The 20,972-nt window shown below is 51.3% G+C and overlaps 1 protein-coding gene and 1 pseudogene across 1 annotated transcript in view; one reads left to right on the top strand and one right to left on the bottom strand.

The window, feature by feature from the left end:
• Window positions 1-46, bottom strand: part of LOC135537300 (uncharacterized) — a 26,261-nt gene extending 26,215 nt beyond the window's left edge. The window contains exon 1 of the mRNA XM_064963501.1: window positions 6-46. Coding sequence (XP_064819573.1) covers window positions 6-46 — 41 coding nt within the window. The remainder of the gene's footprint in view (window positions 1-5) is intronic.
• A 177-nt stretch (window positions 47-223) lies between these two features.
• Window positions 224-20,972, top strand: part of LOC135537301 (CCR4-NOT transcription complex subunit 4-like) — a 36,717-nt pseudogene continuing 15,968 nt past the window's right edge.

Raw genomic sequence — 20,972 nt, forward strand, 5'->3', positions numbered from 1 at the left:
ATTACGGATCAGAAACCTCCTCATTACGGATCAGAAACCTCCTCATTACGGATCAGAAACCTCCTCACAGCAGATCAGAGACCTCCTCGCTGCGGATCAGAAACCTCCTCACTGCGGATCAGAAACCTCCTCACTGCGGATCAGAGACCTCCTCGCTGCGGATCAGAAACCTCCTCGCTGCGGATCAGAAACCTCCTCACTGCGGATCAGAAACCTCCTCATTATGGATCAGAAACCTCATTACGGATCAGAGACCTCCTCGCTGCGGATCAGAGACCTCCTCGCTGCGGATCAGAGACCTCCTCGCTGCGGATCAGAAACCTCGCTGCGGATCAGAAACCTCATTACGGATCAGAGACCTCCTCGCTGCGGATCAGAGACCTCCTCGCTGCGGATCAGAGACCTCCTCGCTGCGGATCAGAAACCTCCTCGCTGCGGATCAGAAACCTCCTCACTGCGGATCAGAAACCTCCTCACTGCAGATCAGAAACCTCCTCACTGCAGATCAGAAACCTCCTCACGACGGATCAGAAACCACCAACACGACAGATCAGAAACCTCCTCATTACGGATCAGAAACCTCCTCACTACGGATCAGAAACCTCCTCATTACGGATCAGAAACCTCCTCGCTGCGGATCAGAATTGAGTTCTTCTTGAAATGTGTAGCATCAGCCTTTTCCCCTCCTAGTTCTGTGACGTCATTTACTCCCAACAGGAAGTAGTAACAACATGCTTCGATGTACAGTAACTGTTTCATAATGTATAAATACAGGTTACAAGTTGATATCCCAGATTTTCCTTGCAAAAAAAAAAAAAAAACAGCGATACCAATAACCGATATTTAAACTTTTAGCCTTTTAAGTTAAATAGTTAACACACACACACACACACACATGGACGCTGAGGTCTAAGGCACTACAGTCCCTGGTTCGAATCCAGGCTGTAACACATCCGGCCGTGATTGGGAGTCCCATAGGGCTGCGCACAATTGGCCCAGCGTCGTCCGGGTTTGGCCGGAGTAGGCCGTCATTGTGAATTAGAATTTGTTCTTAACTGACCTGCCTAGTTAAATAAAGGCTACACACACACACACACACACACACACACTGACCAAAAAGTTATTTTGTTGGCATTTACTTATGTCCCCATTACCAGTAAAACATCATCAAAACATGTTTCTTTTACTTACTGTGCTGTTTCGCTGTTCATTTGTTCCGTCGTTTCATTTTCAACCAGGATTTCTATGGAACGCTGTTTGGGTCTCTTGATTAGACGATCACTCGTATTTCATGTGTCACAACGATTCATCGATACGTACAGTATACTATGATGCTGGTAAAGTTGTCAAGTGCACCTACAGTGCTGGTCATTTTTAAAAAGCTAGCTAACGGATGGATGCAATGTTCTTCACCAAAAACATAGCAACGCGACAGTCTGTTTCAGTAGTTATCGTTAGCTAGCTCAGAAAGGCAACAGGGTTAAGTAGCTGGCCAGCTATTTATTTTCATGAACTGAAGTTCACTTTCAATAGGTGAACAACAAGCGGCTTCCTAGCTAATACTTACTCACAAGGATTCCTAAATCATTGCTAAGAATAATGAAAATGGCTGCAGTTTCTACTGGTCTATTGTTTTCAGGCTGGTTGTATTGGTGCTAGCTAGGTACTAAGCTAAAGCCAGTTAGGTACTAAGCTAAAGCCAGTTAGGTACTAAGCTAAAGCCAGTTAGGTACTAAGCTAAAGCCAGTTAGGTATTAAGCTAAAGCTAGCTAGGTACCAAGCTAAAGCTAGCTAGGTACCAAGCTAAAGCTAGCTAGGAAATAGTTTTGGAGCGTAATTGACTGTTGTAAACATGATTATAACAGTTATGTTTTGATGTGTAGACTAACTACATTTCCCAACAGCCCCTCTATTTTCTCTGTCCGTCCCAGATTCTAAAGAGACCCGAGTATTTCGTGAAGTTTGGGAAGGTCCATAAAGTAGTCATCAACAACAGCACCTCATACGCCGGCTCACAGGTATGAGGCGGGCGGAAACTTCCTGTGGGCGAGGATGATTGACAGTAATGTTGTAGTTTAAATTGATGGCGTTTGATTGGTTGATGGAGTGCATTAGAAATTTATTATTAACACAATATATATAACACCAGTACAAGAGAAATACATAAAGTACATAGATTGATTGATCCATTGATTGTCTTGGTCTTGTTCCCCAAGGGTCCCAGTGCCAGTGCCTACGTCACTTACATCCGCTCAGAAGACGCCCTCAGAGCAATACAGTGTGTCAACAACCTAGTAGTAGACGGCAGAACACTGAAGGTACGTTTGGGAAAATATACCACAGTATGTATATCTTGTCTGGGCCCAGGACAAAAACAATAAGCATCTCTGTATTAGATTAACATTTGAAATGTCCGCTTCTCTGATGTGAATTTCTACACCTTTCACACAGGATTTATTGTATGTTGGCTGTAATAACAATTGTGTGATGTTTTTAAATCTTCTTTTCAAACAACATTTTTTTTTTAACCTCTTTCTTGTCGGCATTCACCTTTTTAATATAGCCACTGCTTAGCCGGCAAGGAGAAAGAGACGTTCAACTTTGACCCTGTTGTTGGTATCGTTGTCATGGTGAATAAAAAGTGTTGTCAGATATGTTCTGATAATTATATGAGCTGGCTAGCCAGCTGGATAGCTAGCTAACAAGACCAAAAACATTGTCTATGAAAGTTGATTTTCGTTGCCTTATCCTGAATAGATTTTTAAACCGATTTCTATTTGGGTGCGAAAAAAGATCATGTAGCATTGTTGGTTGGGCCAGACTGGCGAGGCGTCGCCCAGACTGGTTGGGCCAGACTGGCGAGGCGTCGCCCAGACTGGTTGGGCCAGACTGGCGAGGCGTCGCCCAGACTGGTTGGGCCAGACTGGCGAGGCGTCGCCCAGACTGGTTGGGCCAGACTGGCGAGGCGTCGCCCAGACTGGTTGGGCCAGACTGGCGGCGTCGCCCAGACTGGTTGGGCCAGACTGGCGGCGTCGCCCAGACTGGTTGGGCCAGACTGGCGGCGTCGCCCAGACTGGCTGGGCCAGACTGTCACGCCCAGACTGGCTGGGAGGCGTCGCCCAGACTGGCTGGGCCAGACTGGCGGCGCCAGACTGGCTGGGCCAGACTGGCGGCGTCGCCCAGACTGGCTGGGCCAGACTGGCGGCGTCGCCCAGACTGGCTGGGCCAGACTGGCGGCGTCGCCCCGACTGGCTGGGCCAGACTGGCGAGGCGTCGCCCAGACTGGCCAGACTGGCTGCGTCGCCAGACTGGCTGGGCCAGACTGGCGAGGCGTCGCCCAGACTGGCTGGGCCAGACTGGCGAGGCGTCGCCCAGACTGGCTGGGCCAGACTGGCGAGGCGTCGCCCAGACTGGCTGGGCCAGACTGGCGAGGCGTCGCCCAGACTGGCTGGGCCAGACTGGCGAGGCGTCGCCCAGACTGGCTGGGCCAGACTGCCGCAGACTGGCTGGGCCAGACTGGCGGCGTCGCCCAGACTGGCTGGGCCAGACTGGCGAGGCGTCGCCCAGACTGGCTGGGCCAGACTGGCGAGGCGTCGCCCAGACTGGCGAGACGCCTCGCCCAGACGGGTTGGGCCAGACTGGCGAGACGTCATCCAGACGGGTTGGGCCCGTCCCGAGACTTCGCCGTACCATTTGTGTTTATACTTTTTCATAATGACAAGTTTGATGTCAGGCAACAACAATAGAATGTCCGTGATTGAATGCTGCCAAAGCAGGTAAGAGGTTTATCCTGAGGCGTCAGCGACTTTTCATCTCGGTTTGAAAAGGGCTTTAACTTGAACTTTCTTGACTAAATGAAGACGTTTACCTTTTCTACTCGTTCAATCAAGATCCCTGTCTTGGGGAATTATTGCCAAGCGTGTAGTAAATGTTGATATTTTGTGCAACTGCAGCTAACGAACTGTCGTTGTTCTACAGGCTTCTTTAGAGACGACGAAATATTGCAGCTAACGAACTGTCGTTGTCTTCTACAGGCTTCTTTAGGGACGACAAAATACTGCAGCTAACGAGCTGTTGTGTTCTACGGGCTTCTTTAGGGACGACAAAATACTGCAGCTAACGAGCTGTTGTGTTCTACGGGCTTCTTTAGGGACGACGAAATACTGCAGCTAACGAGCTGTTGTGTTCTACGGGCTTCTTTAGGGACGGCGAAATACTGCAGCTAACGAGCTGTTGTGTTCTACGGGCTTCTTTAGAGACGACGAAATACTGCCGCTAACGAGCTGTTGTGTTCTACGGGCTTCTTTAGGGATGACGAAATACTGCAGCTAACGAGCTGTTGTGTTCTACGGGCTTCTTTAGGGACGACGAAATACTGCCGCTAACGAGCTGTTGTGTTCTACAGGCTTCTTTAGGGACGACGTAATACTGCAGCTAACGAACTGTCGTTGTGTTCTACAGGCTTCTTTAGGGATGACGAAATACTGCCGCTAACGAGCTGTCGTTGTGTTCTACAGGCTTCTTTAGGGATGACGAAATACTGCAGCTAACAAACTGTCGTTGTCTTCTACAGGCTTCTTTAGGGACGACGAAATACTGCAGCTAACGAGCTGTCGTTGTGTTCTACAGGCTTCTTTAGGGACGACGAAATACTGCCGCTAACAAACTGTCGTTGCCTTCTACAGGCTTCTTTAGAGACGACGAAATACTGCAGCTAACGAACTGTCGTGTTCTACGGGCTTCTTTAGGGACGACGAAATACTGCCGCTAACGAGCTGTCGTTGTGTTCCACAGGCTTCTTTAGGGACGACGAAATACTGCAGCTAACGAACTGTCGTTGTCTTCTACGGGCTTCTTTAGGGACGACGAAATACTGCCGCTAACAAGCTGTCGTTGTGTTCCACAGGCTTCTTTAGGGACGACGAAATACTGCAGCTACTTTCTGAAGAGCATGGGGTGTCCCAAACCTGACTGCATGTATCTACACGAGCTGGGGACGATGCGGCCAGCTTCACTAAAGAGGAGATGCAGGTAAGATGACCAATTTCAATACTTAGGAAAGGCTCTTTCTCAATTCATCTTTCCTCCGATCCTCACCCTGCTATCTCCTACCTCCTTCTCAAAACACATTGTGGGAAGGTTTGAGGGACATGGGACCTTCTCCTCCAATAATGCTTGGGAAGGAGACGAATAGATGGGATGCGATGAACGAGGAGAATTGAAATGGACTCCCAAGATTGTAGTGGTGTCGACTTCACAGCAGGGTTTTATCTTCCTAACGTGATCCTTTGTGTTGCTCTCTGTCGTCTGTCAGGCAGGGAAACATCAAGAGTATGAGCAGAGGCTGTTACAGGATCTGTACCAGAACCCCAGCTTTACCACCCAGACCTCAGGAGGGGAGACGACCAAGAGCTCTAAACCCAGCTGTTTGCAGAGGTAGGCTATGAGCTCTAAACCCTGCTGTTTGCAGAGGTAGGCTAAGAGCTCTAAACCTTTACAGAGGTAGGCTAAGAGCTCTAAACCTTTACAGAGGTAGGCTAAGAGCTCTAACCCTTTACAGAGGTAGGCTAAGAGCTCTAAACCTTTAGAGGTAGGCTAAGAGCTCTAAACCTTTACAGAGGTAGGCGAAGAGCTCTAAACCTTTACAGAGGTAGGCGAAGAGCTCTAAACCTTTACAGAGGTAGGCGAAGAGCTCTAAACCTTTACAGAGGTAGGCGAAGAGCTCTAAACCTTTACAGAGGTAGGCTAAGAGCTCTAAACCTTTACAGAGGTAGGCGAAGAGCTCTAAACCTTTACAGAGGTAGGCGAAGAGCTCTAAACCTTTACAGAGGTAGGCTAAGAGCTCTAAACCTTTACAGAGGTAGGCTAAGAGCTCTAAACCTTTACAGAGGTAGGCGAAGAGCTCTAAACCTTTACAGAGGTAGGCGAAGAGCTCTAAACCTTTACAGAGGTAGGCTAAGAGCTCTAAACCTTTACAGAGGTAGGCTAAGAGCTCCCTACCTTTACAGAGGTAGGCTAAGAGCTCCCTACCTTTACAGAGGTAGGCTAAGAGCTCCCTACCTTTACAGAGGTAGGCTAAGAGCTCCCTACCTTTACAGAGGTAGGCTAAGAGCTCTAAACCCTACCTTTACAGAGGTAGGCTAAGAGCTCTAAACCCTACCTTTACAGAGGTAGGCTAAGAGCTCTACCTTTACAGAGGTAGGCTAAGCTCCCTAGCTCTAAAGGCTAAGAGCTCCCTACCTTTACAGAGGTAGGCTAAGAGCTCCCTACCTTTACAGAGGTAGGCTAAGAGCTCCCTACCTTTACAGAGGTAGGCTAAGAGCTCTAAACCCTACCTTTACAGAGGTAGGCTAAGAGCTCCTAACCTTTACAGAGGTAGGCTAAGAGCTCCCTACCTTTACAGAGGTAGGCTAAGAGCTCTAAGCCCTGCTCCCCTACCTTTACAGAGGTAGGCTAAGAGCTCTAAGCCCTGCCTTTACAGAGGTAGGCTAAGAGCTCTAAACCCTACCTTTACAGAGGTAGGCTAAGAGCTCCCTACCTTTACAGAGGTAGGCTAAGAGCTCCCTACCTTTACAGAGGTAGGCTAAGAGCTCCCTACCTTTACAGAGGTAGGCTAAGAGCTCCCTACCTTTACAGAGGTAGGCTAAGAGCTCCCTACCTTTACAGAGGTAGGAGCTCCCTACCTTTAAGAGGTAGGCTAAAGCCCTACCTTTACAGAGGTAGGCTAAGAGCTCCCTACCTTTACAGAGGTAGGCTAAGAGCTCCCTACCTTTACAGAGGTAGGCTAAGAGCTCTAAACCCTGCTCTTTACAGAGGTAGGCTAAGAGCTCCCTACCTTTACAGAGGTAGGCTAAGGGCTCTAAACCCTGCTCTTTACAGAGGTAGGCTAAGAGCTCCCTACCTTTACAGAGGTAGGCTAAGGGCTCTAAACCCTGCTCTTTACAGAGGTAGGCTAAGGGCTCTAAACCCTGCTCTTTACAGAGGTAGGCTAAGAGCTCTAAACCCTGCTCTTTACAGAGGTAGGCTAAGAGCTCTAAACCCTGCTCTTTACAGAGGTAGGCTAAGAGGTCTAAACCCTGCTCTTTACAGAGGTAGGCTAAGAGCTCTAAACCCTGCTCTTTACATAGGTAGGCTAAGAGCTCTAAACCCTGCTCTTTACAGAGGTAGGCTAAGCTCTTTAGCGGTAAACACTATCCTGGGATCCATTTTGATACCTGACGCTTGACTGATGTCTTTTGAAGAGCTGAGATTGACTCGTGTTACATTCGTCTCCCTTCTCTTCCCCCCAATTACTCACTATTCCTTCTCTCTCCCCCCCTTCGCTCTCTCCCCCCCTTCGCTCTCTCCCCCCCTTCGCTCTCTCCCCCCCTTCGCTCTCTCCCCCCCTTCGCTCTCTCCCCCCTTCGCTCTCTCCCCCCTTCGCTCTCCCTTCCCCCCTCGCTCTCTCCCCCTTCGCTCTCTCCCCCCTTCGCTCTCTCCCCCCTTCGCTCTCTCCCCCCTTCGCTCTCTCCCCCCTTCGCTCTCCCCCCCTTCGCTCTCTTCCCCCCGCTCTCTTCCCCGCTCTCTTCCCCCCTTCGCTCTCTTCCCCCTTCGCTCTCTTCCCCCTTCGCTCTCTCCCCCCCCCTTCGCTCTCTTCCCCCTTCGCTCTCTTCCCCCCCCCCTTCGCTCTCTTCCCCCCCTTCGCTCTCTTCCCCTCCTTCGCTCTCTTCCCCCCTTCGCTCTCTTCCCCCCTTCGCTCTCTCCCCCTTCGCTCTCTCCCCCCTTCGCTCTCTCCCCCTTCGCTCTCTCCCCCTTCGCTCTCTCCCCCTTCGCTCTCTCCCCCCCTTCGCTCTCTCCCCCTTCGCTCTCTCCCCCTTCGCTCTCCCCCCTTCGCTCTTCCCCCTTCGCTCTCTCTCCCCCTTCGCTCTCTCCCCCCTTCGCTCTCTCTCCCCCCCTTCGCTCTCCCTTCCCCCTCCCCTTCGCTCTTTCCCCCTTCGCTCTCTCCCCCTTCGCTCTCTCCCCCCTTCGCTCTCTCCCCCCTTCGCTCTCTCCCCCCTTCGCTCTCTTCTCCCCCTTCGCTCTCTCCCCCCTTCGCTCTCTCCCCCCCTTCGCTCTCTCCCCCCTTCGCTCTTCCCCCCTTCGCTCTCTTCCCCCCTTCGACTCTCCCCCTTCGTCTCTTCCCCCCTTCGCTCTCTCCCCCCTTCGCTCTCTCCCCCCTTCGCTCTCTCCCCCCTTCGCTCTCTCTCCCCCTTCGCTCCTCCCCCCTTCGCTCCTCCCCCCTTCGCTCCTCCCCCCTTCGCTCCTCCCCCCTTCGCTCTCTCCCCCCTTCGCTCTCTCCCCCCTTCGCTTCTCCCCCCTTCGCTCTCCCCCCTTCGCTCTCTCCCCCTTCGCTCTCTTCCCCCTTCGCTCTCTTCCCCCTTCGCTCTCTTCCCCCTTCGCTCTCTTCCCCCCTTCGCTCTCTTCCCCCTTCGCTCTCTTCCCCCCCTTCGCTCTCTTCCCCCCTTCGCTCTCTTCCCCCTTCGCTCTCTTCCCCCCTTCGCTCTCTCTTCCCCCTTCGCTCTCTTCCCCCCCTTCGCTCTCTTCCCCCCTTCGCTCTCTTCCCCCCTTCGCTCTCTTCCCATCCTTCGCTCTCTTCCCCCCTTCGCTCTCTTCCCCTCCTTCGCTCTCTTCCCCTCCTTCGCTCTCTTCCCCTCCTTCGCTCTCTTCCCCCCTTCGCTCTCTTCCCCCCTTCGCTCTCTTCCCCTCCTTCGCTCTCTTCCCATCCTTCGCTCTCTTCCCCCCTTCGCTCTCTTCCCCCCTTCGCTCTCTTCCCCCCTTCGCTCTCTTCCCATCCTTCGCTCTCTTCCCCCCCTTCGCTCTCTTCCCATCCTTCGCTCTCTTCCCCCCCTTCGCTCTCTTCCCCTGCCCGCTCTCTCCTCTTCTCTACAGATCCAACAGTAACAACAGTCAAGGACAAGACGTGTGGCCAACGTTACAGCCCACGGGGAAGACGACCAATGGTCTATCGGAGCTCAGTAAGAGCCCGCCGTTGAACGGCGTCGGATTGGACTCTGAACACAGGACACCGGACGGACCAGAACGGGACATTGGCCTGGGCTCTGTGACGGGCCTCTCGCCCTTCTCCTCAAGCCGTGACCCTCCAAGGTAAAAGGCCCCTACACACAGCGTGGCTGTTATCTCTCGCCTACTGGCGTGGCTGTTATCTCTCGCCTACTGGCGTGGCTGTTATCTCTCGCCTACTGGCGTGGCTGTTATCTCTCGCCTACTGGCGTGGCTGTTATCTCTCGCCTACTGGCGTGGCTGTTATCTCTCGTCTACTGGCGTGGCTGTTATCTCCCGCCTACTGGCGTGGCTGTTATCTCTCGTCTACAGGCGTTGCTGTTATCTCTCGTCTACTGGCGTGGCTGTTATGTCTCGTCTACTGGCGTGGCTGTTATGTCATCTACTGGCGTGGCTGTTATCTGTTACAGCAGCAATGTTCCAACATCTAGTGGAAAGCCTTCCCAGAAGAGTAGAGGCTGTTATAGCAGCAATGTTCCAACATCTAGTGGAAAGCCTTCCCAGAAGAGTGGAGGCTGTTATAGCAGCAATGTTCCAACATCTAGTGGAAAGCCTTCCCAGAAGAGTGGAGGCTGTTATAGCAGCAATGTTCCAACATCTAGTGGAAAGCCTTCCCAGAAGAGTGGAGGCTGTTATAGCAGCAATGTTCCAACATCTAGTGGAAAGCCTTCCCAGAAGAGTGGAGGCTGTTATAGCAGCAAAGAGGGGACCAACTCCATATTAATGCTCATGGTGATGGAATGTGATTTTGGACGAGCAGGTGTCCACATCCTGTTGGCAGTGTAATTTAATCTCTGGTCATCCTCTCCACACCATGGTTGTTCTAACAGGGCTGCCGTGTCTTTCAGCCCCAGGGACGCTCTGCCAGACCTCACCAGGAGCAGGGACACACAACACGGGGACTCCTCAGAACGTCACAACCTGGTAAGACGGAGAACATGGGAGAGTTTTCAGGGGCTAGGAAATGTTATGCCAAGATGGTCTTCGACCTTAGACTTGGTAGATGGGAATCTGCAGCTGTCGGTTGCTTCCATCTTGATGAAAAGCTGTTACACATTGGTCAGTATTATTCTTCATAAAAAAAACTAATCAGTGTTGCTGACTAGCGGTTTATTCATTCTAATATTATTGCTCTCGCTTCTCCCTTCTCTCTCCTCCGTCCCTCTCTCTCTGTCCTCCCTCCCACCCTCTCTCTCCTCCCACCCTCTCTCTCCTCCCACCCTCTCTCTCCTCCCACCCTCTCTCTCCTCCCACCCTCTCTCTCATCTCTCTACTCCCTCCCTCATCTCTCTCTCCTCCCTCCATCTCTCTCCTCCCACCCTCACTCATCTCTCTCCTCCCACCCTCACTCATCTCTCTCCTCCCACCCTCACTCATCTCTCTCCTCCCTCCCTCTCTCTCCTCTCTCTCCTCCCTCCCTCATCTCTCTCTCCTCCCTCCCTCATCTCTCTCTCCTCTCCTCCCTCACTCATCTCTCTCCTCCCACCCTCTCTCTCCTCCCACCCTCTCTCTCATCTCTCTACTCCCTCCCTCATCTCTCTCTCCTCCCTCCATCTCTCTCCTCCCTCACTCATCTCTCTCCTCCCTCCCTCACTCATCTCTCTCCTCCCTCCCTCTCTCTCCCTCTCTCCCTCCCTCATCTCTCTCCTCCCTCCCTCATCTCTCTCTCCTCCCTCCTCATCTCTCTCTCCTCCCTCCTCATCTCTCTCCTCCCTCCCCTCATCTCTCTCTCCTCCCTCCCTCATCTCTCTCTCCTCCTCCCCTCTCTCTCTCTCCCCCTCCTCTCTCTCTCTCCTCCCTCCCTCATCTCTCTCTCCTCCCTCCCTCACCCTCTCTCTCCTCCCTCCCTCATCTCTCTCCTCCCTCCCTCATCTCTCTCTCCTCCCTCCCTCATCTCTCTCTCCTCCCTCCCTCATCTCTCTCTCCTCCCTCCCTCATCTCTCTCTCCTCCCTCCCTCATCTCTCTCTCCTCCCTCCCTCATCTCTCTCTCCTCCCTCCCTCATCTCTCTCTCCTCCCTCCCTCATCTCTCTCTTCATCTCTCTCTCCTCCCTCATCTCTCTCTCCTCCCTCATCTCTCTCTCCTCCCTCCCTCCCTCATCTCTCTCCTCCTCCCTCCCTCCCTCATCTCTCTCTCCTCCCTCCCTCCCTCATCTCTCTCTCCTCCCCCTCGTCTCTCTCCTCCCTCCCTCGTCTCTCTCTCCCCCCTCCCTCTCTCTCTCCTCCCTCCCCCTCGTCTCTCTCTCCTCCTCCCCCTCGTCTCTCTCTCCTCCCTCCCTCGTCTCTCTCTCCTCCCTCCCCTCTCTCCTCTCCTCCCTCCCTCGTCTCTCTCCTCCCTCCCTCGTCTCTCTCTCCTCCCTCCCTCGTCTCTCTCTCCTCCCTCCCTCCCTCATCTCTCTCTCCTCCCTCCCTCCCTCATCTCTCTCTCCTCCCTCCCTCCCTCCCTCATCTCTCTCTCCTCCCTCCCTCCCTCCCTCCCTCCCTCCCTCCCTCCCTCCCTCCCTCCCCCTCCCTCCCTCCCTCCCTCCCTCCCTCGTCTCTCTCTCCTCCCTCCCTCGTCTCTCTCTCCTCCCTCCCGTCTCTCTCTCCTCCCTCCCTCGTCTCTCTCTTTCTCCCTCCCTCGTATCTCCCTCCCTCGTATCTCCCTCCCTCGTATCTCCCCCTCGTATCTCCCTCTCTCTCTCTCTCTTTCTCCCTCCCTCGTATCTCTCCCCCTCGTATCTCCCTCTCTCCCCTCTCTCTCCCCCCCCCCCCCAGCTCCCAGACAGTGACTCTCCGTCGCCCCCTGCTGTCCTCTCCGGCCCTCCTGGTTTCTCCAAAGCCAGCCAAGTGGTTCCCATCAGTGTGACTACGCGGTCTCCCTTTCAGGGGGCCGCCGCCGAGTCCCAGTCTCTGTTCTCAGACAATAGTAACTTCCGCCAACCGAACCCCGTCCCCAGCAGCCTCCGTGGGTTCCCCAGCACCTCGCCACATAACAACCACGACACCTGGCCCACTGCACCCCAACCACACAGCCTCTTCACTTCAGGTAAAGTGGGAACTCCATATAAACGACAAGTATAGCTTTTTTTTTTAAAAATGTAAATTTATTTTACCTTTATTTAACCAGGCAAGTCAGTTAAGAACACATTCTTATTTTCAATGACGGCCTGGGAACAGTGGGTTAACTGCCTGTTCAGGGGCAGAACGACAGATTTGTACCTTGTCAGCTTGGGGGTTTGAACTCGCAACCTTCTGGTTACTAGTCCAACACTAACCACTAGGCTACCCTACGTTACAAATGGAAGATCCATACTCTTTCTGATCATGTAATGTAATTGATTTACTGGGGGTTGGAGAGTCTGGGTGGACAACACTGTCCAAATGTCTAGCCGGTGTCGAGGCGGCCCGGCGGCTAGTGTCGAGGCGGCCCGGCGGCTAGTGTCGAGGCGGCCCGGCGGCTAGTGTCGGGGCGGCCCGGCGGCTAGTGTCGAGGCGGCCCGGCGGCTAGTGTCGAGGCGGCCCGGCGGCTAGTGTCGAGGCGGCCCGGCGGCTAGTGTCGAGGCGGCCCGGCGGCTAGTGTCGAGGCGGCCCCGGCTAGTGTCGGCGGCCCGGCGGCTAGTGTCGAGGCGGCCCGGGCGGCTAGGTGTCGAGGCGGCCCGGCGGCTAGTGTCGAGGCGGCCCGGCGGCTAGTGTCGAGGCGGCCCGGCGGCTAGTGTCGAGGCGGCCCGGCGGCTAGTGTCGAGGCGGCCCGGCGGCTAGTGTCGAGGCGGCCCGGCGGCTAGTGTCGAGGCGGCCCGGCCGCTAGTGTCGAGGCGGCCTGGTTCGTTTGTGTATTAATTATAGGCGTTTTAAAAGCTTTTTCTGTTAAATTTGACATCACTGATATCTTTCTCTTTCTTCCTCCCTCTCCTCCTCCAGATTCCATCCCAGTGTCGTCCTCAACAGACTGGCAGGCAGCCTTCGGCTTCGGCTCGTCCAAACAGCAGACGTCAGAAGATGACCTGGGATTCGATCCTTTCGACATCACCCGTAAAGCCCTGGAGGACCTGATAGAGAAGGAGCTCAGCGGTCAGGACAGCCTCCCGTCCATCTCCCCAGGTCCCTTCCCCCCCCACCACCACTCACTCCTCTCCTCCGTAGCTGCTCCTGGTCCCCCTGGAGAGCTGATACCTCGTAACCACTTCTTCTCTGGGCCCAACTCCGGGCTCTCTAGTAATCACCGCTTCTCCCAGATGCATCAACATCACCCTCCACAACGGGCTGTCTATAACTCCTTCAGCTTCCCCGGACAGCCGCCTTCGTCCTCGTCCTCGTCTTCATCACAGACCAGCCGCCACCCCTGGATGACGTCTGCCCCGAACCGAAATAACTTCACGACGCACTTCGGCGGCAACCGTACGGTGTCACAACACAGCAGCTTCCTGGACCTGATGCTGCCCAGTTCAGGGCTGGGAGGCATCGCCACGACAGGTAATACATACCATAATAATGTATACAGAGCGTTCAGAAAGTATTCAGACCCCTTGATGTTTTTTTTCCACATTTTGTGACGTTACAGCCTTATTCTAAAATGGATTATATTAATGTTTTTCCCTCATCAATCTACACACAATGCCCCGATAATGACATCACAATGCCCCGATAATGACATCACAATGCCCCGATAATGACATCACAATGCCCCGATAATGACATCACAATGCCCCGTAATGACATCACAATGCCCCGTAATGACATCACAATGCTCCATAATGAAAAAGCAAAAACGGGATTTTAGAAATGTTTGCTAATTTATTTTTTAAAAAACTATCACATTTACATAAGTATTCAGACCCTTTACACAGTACTTTGAAGCACCTTTGGCAGTGATTACAGCCGCGAGTCTTCTTGGATTTGACGCTACAAGCTTGGTACACCTGTATTTGAGAAGTTTCTTCCATTCTTCTCTGCAGATCATCTCAAGCTCTGTCAGGTTGGATGGGAAGTGTTGCTGTTCTCAGTTCTCTCCAGAGGTGTTAGATCAGGCTCTGGCTGGTCCACTCGAGGACATTCAGAGACTTGTCCCGAAGCCTCTCCTGCATTGTCTTGGCTGTGTGCTTAGGGTCGTTGTCCTGTTGGAAGGTAAACCTTCGTCCCAGTCTAAGGTTCTGACCGTTCTGGAGCAGGTTTTCATCAAGGATCTCTCTGTACTTTGCTCAGTTCATCTTTCCCTCAATCTTGACTAGTCTCCCAGTCCCTGCTGCTGAAAACCGTCATGGAACGCTGCCAGTGGTAGTTATGACTGGGAAAAGCTGTCCGTGTTTATAATGGAGACATGGAACGCTGCCAGTGGTAGTTATGACTGGGAAGAGCTGTCTGTGTTTATAATGGGGACATGGAACGCTGCCAGTGGTAGTTATGACTGGGAAAAGCTGTCTGTGTTTATAATGGGGACATGGAACGCTGCCAGTGGTAGTTATGACTGGGAAAAGCTGTCCGTGTTTATAATGGGGACATGGAACGCTGCCAGTGGTAGTTATGACTGGGAAAAGCTGTCTGTGTTTATAATGGGGACATGGAACGCTGCCAGTGGTAGTTATGACTGGGAAAAGCTGTCCGTGTTTATAATGGGGACATGGAACGCTGCCAGTGGTAGTTATGACTGGGAAAAGCTGTCTGTGTTTATAATGGAGACATGGAACGCTGCCAGTGGTAGTTATGACTGGGAAAAGCTGTCTGTGTTTATAATGGACACATGGAACGCTGCCAGTGGTAGTTATGACTGGGAAAAGCTGTCTGTGTTTATAATGGACACATGGAACGCTGCCAGTGGTAGTTATGACTGGGAAAAGCTGTCTGTGTTTATAATGGACACATGGAACGCTGCCAGTGGTAGTTATGACTGGGAAAAGCTGTCTGTGTTTATAATGGAGACATGGAACGCTGCCAGTGGTAGTTATGACTGGGAAAAGCTGTCTGTGTTTATAATGGGGACATGGAACGCTGCCAGTGGTAGTTATGACTGGGAAAAGCTGTCCGTGTTTATAATGGGGACATGGAACGCTGCCAGTGGTAGTTATGACTGGGAAAAGCTGTCCGTGTTTATAATGGGGACATGGAACGCTGCCAGTGGTAGTTATGACTGGGAAAAGCTGTCTGTGTTTATAATGGGGACATGGAACGCTGCCAGTGGTAGTTATGACTGGGAAAAGCTGTCTGTGTTTATAATGGACACATGGAACGCTGCCAGTGGTAGTTATGACTGGGAAAAGCTGTCTGTGTTTATAATGGGGACATGGAACGCTGCCAGTGGTAGTTATGACTGGGAAAAGCTGTCTGTGTTTATAATGGGGACATGGAACGCTGCCAGTGGTAGTTATGACTGGGAAAAGCTGTCTGTGTTTATAATGGACACATGGAACGCTGCCAGTGGTAGTTATGACTGGGAAAAGCTGTCCGTGTTTATAATGGGGACATGGAACGCTGCCAGTGGTAGTTATGACTGGGAGAAGCTGTCCGTGTTTATAATGGGGACATGGAACGCTGCCAGTGGTAGTTATGACTGGGAAAAGCTGTCTGTGTTTATAATGGACACATGGAACGCTGCCAGTGGTAGTTATGACTGGGAAAAGCTGTCCGTGTTTATAATGGGGACATGGAACGCTGCCAGTGGTAGTTATGACTGGGAAAAGCTGTCTGTGTTTATAATGGACACATGGAACGCTGCCAGTGGTAGTTATGACTGGGAAAAGCTGTCCGTGTTTATAATGGGGACATGGAACGCTGCCAGTGGTAGTTATGACTGGGAGAAGCTGTCCGTGTTTATAATGGGGACATGGAACGCTGCCAGTGGTAGTTATGACTGGGAAAAGCTGTCTGTGTTTATAATGGACACATGGAACGCTGCCAGTGGTAGTTATGACTGGGAAAAGCTGTCCGTGTTTATAATGGGGACATGGAACGCTGCCAGTGGTAGTTATGACTGGGAAAAGCTGTCCGTGTTTATAATGAAGACATGGAACGCTGCCAGTGGTAGTTATGACTGGGAAAAGCTGTCCGTGTTTATAATGGAGACATGGAACGCTGCCAGTGGTAGTTATGACTGGGAAAAGCTGTCTGTGTTTATAATGGAGACATGGAACGCTGCCAGTGGTAGTTATGACTGGGAAAAGCTGTCTGTGTTTATAATGGGGACATGGAACGCTGCCAGTGGTAGTTATGACTGGGAAAAGCTGTCTGTGTTTATAATGGAGACATGGAACGCTGCCAGTGGTAGTTATGACTGGGAAAAGCTGTCTGTGTTTATAATGGGGACATGGAACGCTGCCAGTGGTAGTTATGACTGGGAAAAGCTGTCCGTGTTTATAATGGGGACATGGAACGCTGCCAGTGGTAGTTATGACTGGGAAAAGCTGTCCGTGTTTATAATGGGGACATGGAACGCTGCCAGTGGTAGTTATGACTGGGAAAAGCTGTCTGTGTTTATAATGGACACATGGAACGCTGCCAGTGGTAGTTATGACTGGGAAAAGCTGTCCGTGTTTATAATGGGGACATGGAACGCTGCCAGTGGTAGTTATGACTGGGAAAAGCTGTCCGTGTTTATAATGAAGACATGGAACGCTGCCAGTGGTAGTTATGACTGGGAAAAGCTGTCCGTGTTTATAATGGAGACATGGAACACTGCCAGTGGTAGTTATGACTGGGAAAAGCTGTCTGTGTTTATAATGGAGACATGGAACGCTGCCAGTGGTAGTTATGACTGGGAAAAGCTGTCTGTGTTTATAATGGGGACATGGAACGCTGCCAGTGGTAGTTATGACTGGGAAAAGCTGTCTGTGTTTATAATGGACACATGGAACGCTGCCAGTGGTAGTTATGACTGGGAAAAGCTGTCCGTGTTTATAATGGACACATGGAACGCTGCCAGTGGTAGTTATGACTGGGAAAAGCTGTCCGTGTTTATAATGGGGACATGGAACGCTGCCAGTGGTAGTTATGACTGGGAAAAGCTGTCTGTGTTTATAATGGACACATGGAACGCTGCCAGTGGTAGTTATGACTGGGAAAAGCTGTCTGTGTTTATAATGGAGACATGGAACGCTGCCAGTGGTAGTTATGACTGGGAAAAGCTGTCCGTGTTTATAATGAAGACATGGAACGCTGCCAGTGGTAGTTATGACTGGGAAAAGCTGTCTGTGTTTATAATGGAGACATGGAACGCTGCCAGTGGTAGTTATGACTGGGAAAAGCTGTCCGTGTTTATAATGGGGACATGGAACGCTGCCAGTGGTAGTTATGACTGGGAAAAGCTGTCCGTGTTTATAATGGGGACATGGAACGCTGCCAGTGGTAGTTATGACTGGGAAAAACCCAACCCTGCAGCTCTCTTTTTTTTGTCCACAAACAATCCCATGAGGTCATTGAATTGCATTGCATTGTGGGTAAGTAATAGGTAATACATTAGTGAGAGAACCACTGGGTGGCAGCACATGATTACCCCAGTGTAGTGTCGTGGCTGGAATGACCATCAGAACAGACTCACCCAGTCAGCCAACAGTATAGAAGATGTCATAGGATGCTAATTCCAGGGTCAGATGTACAGATTTTTTTTTATCACTGTTTGGCTACATAGCTTTGAAATAATGTAGAATAATAATTATATAATAATAATAATATATAGGAAATTGATCAAAGAATCTAAATGCCTTTGGTTAGGTAGCTGAGCTCCTACATTGACTGCAAACCATTTTACAATCCATCTTTGTCTCTGACTGACCAACAACGTAATCCTCCCAGGACGATCTGTCTGACCAGTATAGGAATCAGACCATGGTCTCTGACCTGAACAACCCTGTGTGAAGAAAAGAAACAAACACGTTTATCAGAGCCACCTCCACTCTCGCTCCTCATTCGTCCATCAGCTCTTTGTTTGGCTGTTGCTGACCCACCTCTGCTCTCTGGATGGCTGCCCAGAAAACAGTGTCAACTGTCATTGGCCTAGGGCTGTATCTCAAATAGCACTTGTTCCCTATATAGTGTAGAACAACTTGTGACCAGGCCGTTTGGGGTCAGCCCTGGTTCTGGGTCATTCATCTTGTGAGGCCGACAAGTGAGTGCGGCTCCTCTTCGCTTTTCCGTTTACCTCAGCAGCTCCTCCCCTCCTCGGCTCTCCTCCGCTCCGCTCCTCTCCCCTTCTCTACTCTCCTCCCCTCCTCTCCCCTCCTCGGCTCTCCTCCCCTCCTCGGCTCTCCTCCGCTCCTCTCCCCTTCTCTACTCTCCTCCCCTCCTCGGCTCTCCTTGGCTCCTCTCCCCTTCTTTGCTCTCCTCCCCTCCTCGGCTCTCCTCCGCTCCTCTCCCCTTCTCTACTTGGCTCTCCTCCCCTCCTCGGCTCTCCTCCCATCCTCGACTCTCCTCCGCTCTCCTCCCTTCCGATCTTCTCCTCTCCCCTTCTCCTCTTCCCTCTGCTCTCCTCCCCTTCCAATCTCCTCCTCCTACTCTCCCCTCCTTTCCTCTCCTCCCAAATACGTCAGTCAGGGAGACTGAGGCCAAGCACCCTCCCTCTCCTTCCCTGACTTCTCTCGCCCTCCACTGATGGAGAGATGGGAGATGAGATTGAGGTCTAAATCTAAAAGTGTGTTTTTGGTCAGGACACGACACACCGACTCAAACACCCAGAGTGTAACCCATATAGCACACTATTCCCTACACCGACTCAGAAACACCCAGAGTGTATCCCATATAGCACACTATTCCCTACACCGACTCAGAAACACCCAGAGTGTATTCCATATAGCACACTATTCCCTACACCGACTCAGAAACACCCAGAGTGTATCCCAAATATAACACTATTCCCTACACCGACTCAGAAACACCCAGAGTGTATCCCATATAGCACACTATTCCCTACACCGACTCAGAAACACCCAGAGTGTATTCCATATAGCACACTATTCCCTACACCGACTCAGAAACACCCAGAGTGTATCCCATATAGCACACTATTCCCTACACCGACTCAGAAACACCCAGAGGGCAGTGTGGAGTGCGTTTGAGATTGCATCATCTGTGGGTCTGTTGGGACGGTATGCAAATTAGAGTGGGTCTAGGGTATCCGGGAGGATGCTGGAGTTGTGAGCCATGACCAGCCTTTCTAAGCTCTTCATGGTCTACTGACGTGAGTGCTAACGGGGCGGTAATCATTTTAGGCAGGTTAACTTCACTTCTTTGGGCACAGGTACTATGGTGGTCTGCTTGAAACATGTAGGTATTACGGACTCGGTCAGGGAGAGGTTGAAATTGTCAGTGAAGACACTTGCCAGTTGTCCATGCATGCTTTGAGTACATGTCCTGGTAATCAGTCTGGACCTGTGGCTTTGTGAATGTTGACCTGTTTAAAGGTCTTGCTCACATCGGCTACAGAGAGCGTTATCACACAGTCGTCCAGAACAGCTGGTGCTGTTATGCATGCTTCAGTGTTGCTTGCCTCGAAGGGAGCATAAAGGGCATTTAGTTCGGCTTGCGTCACTGGACAGCTCGCGGCTGGGTTACCCTTTTGTTGTCTGTAATAGTTTTGAAGCCCTGCCACCTCCGACAAGCATCAGAGCCGTGGTAGTAGGATTCAATCTTAATCCTGTATAGACTCTTTGCTTGTTTGTTGGTTCGTCTGAGGGCGTAGCGGCATTTCTTATAAGCGCCCAGATTAGTGTCCCGCTCCTTGAAAGCGGCAGCTCTCGCCTTTAGCTCAGTGCGAATGTTGTCTGTAATCCATGGCTTCTGGTTGGGATATGTACGGTACAGTCACTGTGGGGACGACGTTGTTGATGGACTTATTGGCCTAGCCGATCAGAATCAGTTTACCCCCCCCCCCCCACACACACACAAAAGGGGTTTATTATAGACAGAAATACTCCTCACTTTCATCAGCTGTCCTGGTGGCTTGTCTCTGACAGTCCCGCATGAACCCAGATGTGGCGTACACGTGGGCTGCCGGTTGTGAGGCCGGTTGGACGTACTGCCAAATTCTCCAAAACAACGTTGGTGTTGGCTTATGATAAAGAAATGAACATTCAATTCTCTGGCAACAGCTCTGGTGGTCTTTCCTACAGTCAGCATGCCAATTCCACGCTCCCTCAACTTAAGACCTCAGCCATTGTGTTGTGACAAAACTGCATATTTTAGTGGCCTTTTATTGTCCCCCAGCATAAGGTTCACCTGTGTAATGATCATGCTTTATTTCTATGATCATGTTTTGGCTAGGAAACAAGGTAAGACATGCTTTGTCTTTGAATATACCACATCTGAGGTGAATATACCACACTGAGGTGAATATACCACATCCAGACACTGAGATGAATATACCACATCCAGACACTGAGATGAATATACCACATCCAGACACTGAGGTGAATATACCACATCCAGACACTGAGGTGAATATACCACATCCAGACACTGAGATGAATATACCACATCCAGACACTGAGGTGAATATACCACATCCAGACACTGAGATGAATATACCACATCCAGACACTGAGGTGAATATACCACATCCAGACACTGAGGTGAATATACCACATCCAGACACTGAGGTGAATATACCACATCCAGACACTGAGGTGAATATACCACATCCAGACACTGAGATGAATATACCACATCCAGACACTGAGATGAATATACCACACTGAGATGAATATACCACATCCAGACACTGAGGTGAATATACCACATCCAGACACTGAGATGAATATACCACATCCAGACACTGAGGTGAATATACCACATCCAGACACTGAGATGAATATACCACACTGAGATGAATATACCACATCCAGACACTGAGGTGAATATACCACACTGAGATGAATATACCACATCCAGACACTGAGGTGAATATACCACATCCAGACACTGAGATGAATATACCACACTGAGATGAATATACCACATCCAGACACTGAGGTG

This window comes from Oncorhynchus masou, unplaced genomic scaffold (genome assembly GCF_036934945.1).
Source record: "Oncorhynchus masou masou isolate Uvic2021 unplaced genomic scaffold, UVic_Omas_1.1 unplaced_scaffold_749, whole genome shotgun sequence".
In the NCBI taxonomy this organism is placed as follows: domain Eukaryota; kingdom Metazoa; phylum Chordata; class Actinopteri; order Salmoniformes; family Salmonidae; genus Oncorhynchus; species Oncorhynchus masou.